This window comes from Dendropsophus ebraccatus, chromosome 12 (assembly GCF_027789765.1).
Source record: "Dendropsophus ebraccatus isolate aDenEbr1 chromosome 12, aDenEbr1.pat, whole genome shotgun sequence".
NCBI lineage: Eukaryota > Metazoa > Chordata > Amphibia > Anura > Hylidae > Dendropsophus > Dendropsophus ebraccatus.
In genome coordinates this window covers 47,734,892-47,746,761 of record NC_091465.1, presented here as the reverse complement: position 1 = coordinate 47,746,761, position 11,870 = coordinate 47,734,892, and the positions used below count along the sequence as shown (strand labels likewise).

At 39.2% G+C, this 11,870-nt stretch overlaps 1 protein-coding gene across 1 annotated transcript in view; it reads left to right on the top strand.

Annotated features, from left to right (window-relative positions):
* Positions 1 to 1,742: 1,742 nt before the first annotated feature.
* The window catches only part of CACNG6 (calcium voltage-gated channel auxiliary subunit gamma 6), a 118,741-nt gene continuing 108,613 nt past the window's right edge, over positions 1,743 to 11,870 (top strand). The window contains exon 1 of the mRNA XM_069947496.1: positions 1,743 to 2,427. Coding sequence (XP_069803597.1) covers positions 2,109 to 2,427 — 319 coding nt within the window. The 5' untranslated portion in view covers positions 1,743 to 2,108. The remainder of the gene's footprint in view (positions 2,428 to 11,870) is intronic.

The following is an 11,870-nucleotide window of genomic DNA, read 5'->3' as shown; positions in this document are numbered from 1 at the left end:
TCTTTATGAGTGATGGTGCGTTTACACAGACAGATTTATCTGACAGATCTTTGTAACCAAAACAAGGAACAGACTATAAACAGGGAACAGGTCATAAAGGAAAGACTGAGATTTCTCCTATTTTCAAATCCATTCCTGGCTTTGGCTTCCAAAATCTGTCAGATAAATCTGCCTGTGTAAACGCACCATAAGGGGGGGGTAACTATCTGCTTGTTCATTTTATTACTGCACAGGGAAGCGGTTCTCATAGTTCATTTCCCCGTTAAATTCCTTTTAAAAGGTTGTCCAGGCAAAATAAAAAAAACCTGAAGATTAGCTGGGGGTGGTATAAACAAGTCATACCCAGCCATCCCGATCCCCTGAAACCATTGATCCACAGCTTTTGGTCCCCCACTGGTCTTCTCTATCTCCCAGTTCCTGTGACATCACGTCACCTCAAAAACTGCCTGCTCGGTCAATCAGTGACCAATTGAGGACACACCTCTGCAGCTACTGATTGGCTGAACAGACAGTTCCTGTGGTAATGTCACAGGAACCAGGAGATAAAGTAGACCAGCAGAGGACTGGTGGCATGACATTTACTTGGGGCAAGGATGGGTCTGTATAACCCGTTTATTATGTTTACATCAACCCCTGCTTTTCCTCATTTTTTATTTTAGCCCAGACAACCCCTTTAAATGTTTTTTTTTTTGCTCTAAAATGGAAATAAATGTAGGTAAAATGGTTTAAGGAAATTCTAACATATAACCTTTGAAAAAAGCTAAAGAAATGTGCTAGTTCTATATCACTTTTTTATTGAAAATTTGGTGAATATAGCTTTATAGATTCTGTATTTTAGTATTGAATGGTATTTTTATGCCATCATGATAACATAATGGCATTAACTGTGACAAGGACCTAAAGGTGTTTAAAAAGATGGCACCAAAATAATGGCAATAAATGTTGTTTACTGAAGATAGTATTTAGCCCTTCCCCCACTTGTTGACAGTTGTCATAACAACTCACTTCTTAATGTAAAAGACCTACTGACGGGGAATACTGTAATGGAGTCCACATTCGAGTGGCATACATCAGCCGCAGTAGAAGGAAGCCATAGATAACATTTACACAATTATTCTGGTTTGCATTTCTGTATCACTGGAGCTGGAGGCGGTTTTGTTTCTGAGCATTACTGAGCTGCCCTGCCAGTTTGTCAGAGCACATACGCTTCTAACCACACAGACACAGTGGAAGCTATTTCTTTCTACTTGCAGCATAGCATTTCCCTGCAGTATTTCTTTTGATTAAAAAAAAAAAAAATCTTTGTTTGTTCTATGTTTCCGCCAAAGCAGTCTGCATGCCCTTCCTTGAAATCAATAAATAATTTGCCAAAAGCCATTTTGCAAGCAATCAGCTAACATATTTGCTTGTGTTCTTTTTTTTTATTTATTTTTTTTATTCTACAGGTTTCCATGTTTGCTATTCATACATTAGAAATGGACATCTCAATCAATAGTCAAGCCGAGGCATAGTGGAAGCCTGAAGTAAATAAGGCCCTTCTGATCTCCACCGTTAAGTGTGACAGCAAAGCGTAAGTTGCTCTGGGATTTGAGCTGTGCACAAAGAAGCTGAAATCATAGCCAGAGCAGAATAGAATCCAGCCTAGATACATCAGCTAAGCATGTGAAGATGCAGCACAGAAGCAGAAAGGATACAGAAAGACCCAAGGCAGGTGCACATATTATTGAGAGCTGAACTGGGATAAGTTAACTTCATTTTGTCTTAGCCTCATTCTGATCTCTGTCGCCTGTGCATGAGGCAAGTGCCTTTAAGGGAACCTTAAAATAACAGCTCTGCCTGGGAGATGTGATGAATGTAACAGGTGCAGAGATTATTTCCAGGCCATGTGTGTGCGTCTGTGTGTAACAGCAAGAGGGGGAGAGCGAAAGCAGAAAAGGAGAGAGCACATTGATGTCCCTGCTGCGTCTCGGTAGCCTGTGAAACTTACAGCAGATTGCCTAAATACTGAGGGAAAAGAGAAGGAAGATCGGAGAAGAGAAGAGGGTGTACACCTAAAGGGTTATTTTACATCAATTCTCGCTGTCGAAGGAAAAAGCCTCGCTACACAAATGATGTGGCCTAATTTTTTCATGCAAGAGGAGGAGCAGCGCTTCTCAGGAAGAGGTAGAGGACAACGTGGAAAAGGCTTGACTGATGCACAAGAGGGCAAGATCAAATTGGCCTTTTTTGTGGCCCTGGTGGGGGTGACACTGTCTGTGCTGGCAGTCGGGACAGAGTTTTGGGTTGAAGTGAATACCTATAAGCAAAATCACAGCATGACATGTGAAGCTGCCCATTTTGGGCTGTGGAAGTTCTGCTACAAGAAGCTATGGATCTCTGATGTGGATGAATACCGTGCAACCTGTGGCCCTGCAGAGCTTCCTGGAGGTACAGTACTTTTATTACATGTTGTATGTAGTTGTGCTGTTTCTGTACAAGACAAACCATAACTTGCTTCAGGGCAAAAGTTCAGAGTTTAGCAGCTGGTAAATGGATCGGATCTAAACATTCAGCATAAGGGATAGCACACGGAAGCAATATGGTTAATAAGCAAAAAAAAAAAGATAATGTTTTCATTGTATGTATCCAGTGATTATAGGATGGATGTTATGTGAATTTTAAGCATGTTATGATCAGGGTGGCCATGGATACTGTTGCTACAAATGGACTTAATGTAAAGAATAATGAAGCTGTAAGCAGTGTTGCTCTATAAAAAAAACATGCAGCCAATTTTGCTACATAACATAAGATATTTTGCATACACAAGATTTGACAATGCACCTGTTGGTGTTCTTTCTGCAATATGGTGTCCATAGAGCGTTGCTAGGTTTCAATGTTCCCAGCCAAATGCTTAGTTTTATCAATTCAAAATAGTCAGCATTGAAGGTGATGGATTTCTAACAGTGTCTCATACTGCACTGGTCATCAGAAATAAAGATGTAACCGGAGCAAGTGTCATAGCACAAGTGTATTTCTTTAAAAATGAAAGCACTGCATTGCTCAGTTGTTGCTGTGTGTTTTTTTTTTGTTCATAAAGTAGCTTCCTTCATAAAATAGCTTAACATATGTTCATCCAGATGTACCACGTTCGTCTAACAAGATGCCACATAAACCCCAGGAAATATGTTTAGAAAGGCCTAAAATTTATGTAGATTACAGATCCAAGGCAGAACAACATCATCGGGTTGTCACAGTAAAATAATAGGACACAGATTATTGGGACACTAAGTATACCCTATTGAAAAAAGTCACTAGCGACCTTTCCCCCCATTGCAGGAATTGTAACATGATCGCAAAGTCCATTGTAAATTTTTCTTCTGTAGTGAAACACTAAAGTCACAACTATAATTATCATTAACTGAATTGAATTTGAAATCACATCAATCATGTTCCAAAAATTTTAAGTCGTGGTCCTTTTTGGTCTAAAAATGCCAATTTTTTTGTCTAAAAAGGCAAATCAATTCTAAAAATTAAAAATCAATCCATTCATTACACACATTACACAAAAGAGCATTATGTACCTTTAAGTTTTACCTCGATTAGTAATACTACAATATACTATTACAGCTATTACAATAAAATACAGCTTTGTATAAATTATAAGATGACATTTTTAACATAGTAACAAAAAGAGCTTTTCTTCATTATTTGGGTGTGTATAAAATGTTTTTCCTTTGGGGAATAACTTCAAAGTCTACAACTAGTACTTCTCTATTTCTTGGTAAGACCTCCATGGAGTCTTAATTTTTCTTAGCAACTGGACAGCAACATGTTGCATGCTGCTGCTGGTTTCAAAGTTTCATTAGCCAATGGTAATATGTTATAAAAGAAATAATTTGTGATATTAAAGACACATTTGTGTGTATATTTCTAGTATGTATCAAATTATTACATTATTGTCATCCATTGCTTAAAATAGAAGCGGATGGTTTCTATAGCATAGAACTATGTAGAGCTATGCCTGACTTGGCTTTAGCTGATAGAGGAGAATCCTGAGCAGGGGGTCTATTCTACTAGCTTTGCATGTACTCATGTGACATATGGAAAGATTTGTCCACATACGTCACCATTTAGTGCTGATATTGAAAAATGTATGTGCTAGTAACAAGTTAATGGTAGAGTTAGTTCTGCACTTCCCTATAATATATGTAATTACCATTTTGTGGTATAATGAATAATTTCCTGCTTTTAGAATAATTGTTTCATATATGTGAATAAAAAAGAGTTAAAAAAGACTCTTCCAACTTTAGGAGCAACAAGCTGATGAAACCTCTCCCATAATTCAGCCTATCACATGGCTGGTAATGGATCTTAGTCAAAACGTCTTGGCAGGAATACTTTATTTCATGCACATTGATAACTTTACATCTATGAACATATGTCAGGGCCTGTAGTTTAGTGACAGGCTCTTTACAAAGTTCACATCAGGGTAATCTGAAACTTTAGTTTTATTTCAGCTTGGCCGCTAAGATGTAGATTTGAATTTGTGTTTTGGATCGGTGTCTCTCTAGATTTTTCTGATATAATGGAAATATGAGTATTTTAATAAAGGAGAGTTGTCCAGATCCTGAGGAAAAAGTTATCCACACCATCACACAACCATTGTAATGTTTGACTATTGGTAGGACCGTATATTGTGAAATACTGAAGTCCATAGACCCCAGTGGATGTTGAGGAAGCCAAGAACTAATATCGAACAGTACTGACCAATTTGCCATAGAAGATGCAAATTAGTTCTTCTACAGAGAGAGGGAAGCTGGCTTTTTTACCACCTAGCATGCAACCCACAAAAAGAGTGGCTTGAAACTTGACTAATGAGCAGAAAAGATTCCCTGCCCTGACTTGTAGATGAAAAGAGTATAGCCTTTATTCCTTCAAGAAGACAAAAAAGATGCTGCACACATTCCGACCTGCCCGGGTCTTTTACAACAGCATGACTACCATCAGGTAAGTATCACGGGTGGGTCAGAACACATGCAGCATCTCCTTGGTTTTCTTGATGGAATAAAAGTTATACTATTTGCATCTACAGGCGAGTGCTAGTTATCTTTTTTGCACATTGGATTTATCTTTCTATAAGCACCGCTGCTATATAATAGGAATGTTGAATAGTAACCATTTTGTTGAAACCTCATCAGTGTTTCTGGTTCTTCCCTCTTGTCCATACAGAGCACAGTTCTGCTTGGCTGAGTACAATAAATGACCTTTAAAGTGAGTCTAAAGAAGTAGTCCTTCTTTTTTTTTATTATGGAGACTGCCAACTAGCATATATGAAGTCTTATAGGCTAAACAATTCTTGGTGTGGAAAAGGTTAGACAAATTAGCTTTCCACTAGATGGAAGAATGCTGGCTCCTGAATGTCACCTATTCAAAGTAGCTACCCTGTAAATCAACGTCCAGCTCATAAAAGATTGTTGGCACTAGAGAGACAGCTTTCCTCATTCAGAAGGAAAGGTAATTTGTGTTAAGGTGTTCCCCCTCACCCTTTTCCCCCTTCCCATTTTCCCATCCCTCATAGGGAAATATTAGGCCTTTTGTTGGCAAGAGTTCATATTTATTAGGACTGTTGTTGTATGCACTGATTTTAAATGTTAACTGGAGTGAATTGCACCAAATATATTAAATGGCACCAATCTTTTAATTTGTCACTGGTCAGTCTGTTCTAAAGTCAGTTGGAGTCCGTTTGTGGCACTCCTAATAAACCCCTTCAATATTTCTTGACACTTTGTAAAAAAAACAATTGTATAAATGTTTGAGAAACTTCAGCATCGAAAACAGGTACAGGTATTGATAAAAAATCTCAGTGATTCAGTGAAATATCTTATCCTTCTATAGGTCTTTATAAAGCTTTATAAAAATTCACTACATTTAGTCAAAGAGAAATGTGTTAAACTTTAACAGATGGAATGTAAAATATGGTAATGTGTGGAAGACTAATACCAAGTTATAATAGAAACAATGAATCTGTAGCTGTTGCCAATAAATGGGGTAAAGTCAGTATTCATGTTATTCTATATTACCATCTTACGGATTCAGTTCAACGTTGCTGCATCCTGCTCTGACTTCCTAGTATAGCGGGGTGGGGGTGTTGGGTGAGGGCAGGATGCAGCAATCCTGAGCTAAATTAGCTTTGCATCTCTTTGTCTCACACACTAATGGCTCCAGGGACAGTCCACAAGCCCTGGAGCCATTTGTGATCTGAGATCTGAGAGGGAGTTGATAAGAGTCTATGAAGTTCAACCTGTAACCCAACTGTGGTCATCCAGAGGAATGGTTCAGAAGCCAACTGCCCAATTATATGGAGAAATTATACTCACCAGTTCCCGAGCTCCCAGCCATTGAGGACATCAGCAGCCTGGCTACCACTCAGACTCAGAGTGCAGTGGTTGGTAATTAAGGCAACGAAATATCACAGAGTATAGGGAACTAATGGTAAGCAATTTTGATAATGAAAAGCATTTGCAAAATTGCATTATCTAACAACTAAAAGAAGTGTAGTAGATGAGAATGCCCCTTTAATACTTGAAGGAAATTCTGAATAGAAGACATTAAACTCACAGCTATAGCATGGGTCTACAAACTGCGGCCCTCCAGCTGTTGCAATACTTCATTTCCCATCATACCTGGACTGCCAAATCCAAAGCTTTAGCTGTCCGGGCATGTGGAAATAGTGGTTTTGCAACAGCTGGAGGGCCGGAGTTTGGAGACCCATGTTTTAGAGTATGAGACTAATGCTCTAAGTTATAGGTGGACATAATCAAAACTGTTTACAATAAAAATGTATTTTTGTCTGTTTTTCTTTTACAAAAAAAGCAACTTGAAAGCAAGATGAAGCCAACATTTTACCTTTTTATGATTCGATTATTACAAAGGAATGGTTGGCACCTTGTATCCATTGTGTCTATGATAAATTTAACTAATGTTAATGCTAATTTTTTACCTGTGTTACTACAGTGTAATCTGTTTCATCCTAGCTCAGCTACATGCATACATGTCATTACTACAGCTGGGTCATTTGACAATCGCCAATCTTACAACCAGTAAATTACATGCTTTAATGTGTAGACTGGATGTCAGTCTCTCCTCTGTGTCTGGTTTCCTCTTAACTATAGGATTATATATTATCAGGTCCATTATGGCAGCTTTCAGACCACTCCCCTTGTAAACGCCCCCAATGCTGCCAAAGATAGAATCTCACCCAGACAGTGAAATCTAAGAGAAAAGGTAAGTCCATACAGACTAGCTGCAGCATTATATTACTCACATGGCCTGCCTCTTCCGTATGCAGATTCTCTAGTGAGGCCTATGTGATGCAATTTGAGACTGATATACCGATCTGCATGCTTGTAGGAGGTAAGAGACAGGCTGAAGCTATAGCTTACCTTCTAATAGAGATACCCCAAATACACGCTCTAGGGCACAGAGCTACCAACAACCTCCAAAAAAACGCCCAAAATACTGGAGATCGGGGAGGAAACACCGGTCGAGGGGGTCGTACAGTAGATCATTGGAGATAACCTCGCCTGCAGAGGAGACCGACGTTCACAATCTTTCTGCAGGCGTCCTGTCGGATAATCAATTAAAGGTACCGTCGCAAGGTCTTAATTTTATGCCCACTAAGACATTTGATTTATATGCCACACTCCAGGACGTTAACAAATTTATGAGGTTACTCACAGTTAAGAGGCATTTCCTTAGTACAGAGGGTGCAACAGATCTTGATATGCATTACCAGGACACTAATGTGAATGAAGCCCTAAATGTAATTGGTTCTAATGTAGTTCCATTAAATGTATTTTTTGACAAACAGGTTTCCATACAAACATTATTAGACCTACAGAGTGATGGGGATTCGGGAGCTAATGTAACTGAAAACACAGCAAAAAGACGGATCCCCAATCCGGATTTGTATCCCTTAAATTCCAGGGTCCCCATTATGGATATTTTTCAAACCAAAATAGAGGAGAAACTTACTAGTTTATCTAATAAATTACATCTAGAAAAAAATGAACACAAGATAATCTTACAGGAGGGGAAAAACAGGCCCTTAAGGAATTAGCTGCAAACTCAAATTTGATAATACGTCCATCTGATAAAGGGGGCGCTGTAGTAGTTCTGGATAGAGACCTGTATGTGAGGGAAGTTTTGACCATCCTACATTATCCTGACACATACAGATCTCTTTCATCTGACCCCACAAAAACAGTGACCAAAAAGCTTGCTGACATTCCAGATACGGGTGTAGAGAGGGGTTTTCTCACTAAAAAAAAGCAGGAATACCTATTACCTGAGTATCCTAGGATACCGTTGTTCCATGCTTTACCCAAAATTCATAAGGGCCCCCCCCCTACGCCCGATAGTGTCAGGTATTGGATCACTACAAGAACGGCTATGCACCTGGCTAGATGACCTATTGCAGCCACTAGCCAAGAGAGGCATAGGTTACATAAGGGACAGTAAAAGCCTGTTGGCTAACTTAAATACATTACCAGCAGTTAAAGACGCATCATGGTTGTCCTGTGATGTTGTCGCCCTTTATCCATCAATCCCGCATGACACAGCTTTGACAGCATTATCATATCATTTACACAAATATAGTAACTCACCGCAGCTTCTTATTTCAATACGCTTACTTTATTCACATATATCACGGATACATAGATGCAGACAGGTGAACGGGCGAAAGCCTGTTTCACGTGCTTAACTCGCACGCTTAACAAGCGTGCGAGTTAAGCACGTGAAACAGGCTGTCGCCCGTTCACCTGTCTGCATCTATGTATCCGTGATATATGTGAATAAAGTAAGCGTATTGAAATAAGAAGCTGCGGTGAGTGCCTTGACATTCGTGTTTCTGTGGACTATGTATTAAGAAGATTGTTGGGTCAATTGAGCACCACCAGCTGAACCGGGTCTGAGTACGTGGCCACACTGTGCGGTTGTTCCCTCCATTTGGTAGTGCCGTATGTCTATCTTGCATTGAACAAATATAGTAACTACGATGAATCATTGTGTCAATATATTTTGGATGTCACGTTTTTTTCTCCTATCACATAATTTTTTTCAATTTGGAGAACAATTTTTTTTACAAACAAGAGGTTGTCCTATGGGTGCTGCTTTTTCACTGTCGCTGGCTAACATTTTTATGTCTTATTGGGAGGAGGTCATCTTGTACAGTGCCAACAACCCCTACAGGGGGCTAATCAAGTGGTACGGCAGGTACATAGATGACCTCCTCCTAATGTGGACAGGCGACGAACAACAGGCAAAAAAATTTGTGAATTACATAAATGGAAATATGTTAAACTTACGATTTACACATGAGTATAACAAATATACCATAGCGTTTTTGGACATCAACTTAACTCTACAAGAAGGTAGAGTAACCACAAAACAATTTAGAAAACCATGCTCAAGCATTGGGATCCTACACGCACAAAGTCAACACCCAACTCACATAATAAAAAATCTACCTATAGGTGAATTTATAAGAGCCCGTTGAAATTGTTCGGATGAAGCGACTTATATACAAACAGGAGTAGATCTTACCAACAGATTAAAGGCTAGGGGTTATACAGAATACTACATAAACAGAGCAAGAAAAATAGCAGAGAGTAGAGATAGGATGTACCACCTACAGGACAGAGACAAACAATATAAGAAACATAAAAGGACAAAAACACTCACTCCTCTCACTTTTTCAACCCCATATAGCTCTCAATTCTCACAAATACAACAGGTTATAAACAAATACATACCCATGCTATTTGAAGACAGCTACTTGCGGCAGGGTACGTTGTGTAGCAAGAAGGGAAGTGACTATAGGTAATCTTTTGTCACCGAGCACATTAAATAATTGTGAATCTGCTAATACACAAACAAATTGGTTGAGAACTACAGGTTTTTATAAATGTGCAGCATCTAGATGTCCTATGTGTCCCTATGTGAAAAAACAAAATATATTTACCTCATTAAATATGGGTTGTGCCTTTAAAATTAAAAGCTTTACTTACTGTGAAACCACGCATGTGGTGTATTTGGCAGAATGTACTACGTGTAATATCCAATATATAGGATCGACTATTAGAAAAGCGAAAACTCGTTTTAGTGAAGACCTCACTGATATCCGCACCCAGATACATACAGGTATTAGAAAAAAGGTGATGTCAGGACTATCAAGACATTTTTTAGAGATCCACAATGGTGAAGTAGATAGCTTAAAGGTTAGTGTGATTGAAAAAGTAAATAAACCTCGGAGGAGGGGGGGGGGGTGATTGGACACATCTACTTAGAAAAAGAGAAGCCTATTGGATTTTAAATCTAGCTACCAGATTCCCAATCGGAATAGATCTCAAAACTGATTTATTTTATATTCATTGATGCATAAAGTGTCCATGCTTATTTGAGTCATGTGGTCTCCTGACCAACACCAACCCACGGAGGTGGGAGTGTCTGGCCAGGGGAGGTACATTCCACAAGATAAAGTCATTGTCCTACTTGGTTTAGACATGATTAAGGAGGGGAGCCTCTGCAACGCGTCAGCGCTATTTTAACTGTGTGAAGTTTTTACATGTACCTACAATAAAGTCTACAATTTTTTATGGAGCTGGGGATTCCCAATTTTTGATTGCATAGCTTATATGATACTTCATAGCATGAGGTTGGGTATTTAAGATCTATGCTACAGATGTATCCCTTGCAGATCTTATATAGAACTGAGAGCAGGTGCGGTGTAATAAGACTCCTCCTCTTTGGAAAACCATCATGGGAAATGTAGGCTGTATTAGGAAACCATATCAGAGCGGGAAAAGTCATAAAAAAGTAAAGAAAACCCATGCATGTCTCATCATCTATACTAGGTATACACATTGCATTCATAAGAGCCTTCACAATATTCTCTAATAATAGCCTATGCTATAAGAAGAAACATCTGAAATGCTTCTTCAACATCATAACAATTCCTTTTAAAGCTCTAAAAGGTATTAAGTGTAATAAATTTTGTTCCCATAAAATGCATCAAAATACATCAGTAGTTAGATTACTACTGTTCTTGCATAACAGAGGAAAATATCTACTGTATGTGACAGAGTACTTTGTACTGTTCCTGAACCGGGTTATTTCATGTTAAAGGGGTTGTCTATTTCTTATTGTTTTAATTAATCATATATGAAATATTAAATCAGACACTTTTCTAATAGAAATGTTAGGGTGGGACTATGAGACACAGGACAAGTGAGGCCCTGGCACCTGCCCCGTTCAACAGGCTGGCCCCCACCTGAAGACTGATCACTATGCTGGAATACGTGAAACACAAAGATGGAGACAAGACAATATGAACAAAATAGTAGAGAAGTCCACTAGTCGAGTCAATAATAATAATAATAATAATAATAATAATAATAATAATAATATATTTATTTGTATAGTGGCAACAGATTTTACAGCGCCAAACAGTGTCAACTCGGGAGACAAAGGGGGTAGTCAGAAAGCAAAAGGAAACCAGAAATATCACAGGATACAATGCTAGCTTAGTCACACTCAAACAAGGCTCTATCGCAGGCAAAAAGGCATTATGGGGGTAGTAGTCTTATGGAGGCTGGAGTCCCAGCAGAGTCTCCAGCCCCCAACCCCCTCACGCAGCTGACTGGCAGTGCTGACTGTTAGTCAGCATGCAGCATAGTATAATGCTCAACACCTCAGACTTTTGGCCGGGGGGGGGGGGGGGGTTTGGGGCTGCGAAGCTTCAGCCAGAAACCATGGACGTTGTTGGCACGACCCTAACAACCTTGTCTGGGACACCGTAAGCGCACCCCGAGCAACCAGCCCTGCCGGCT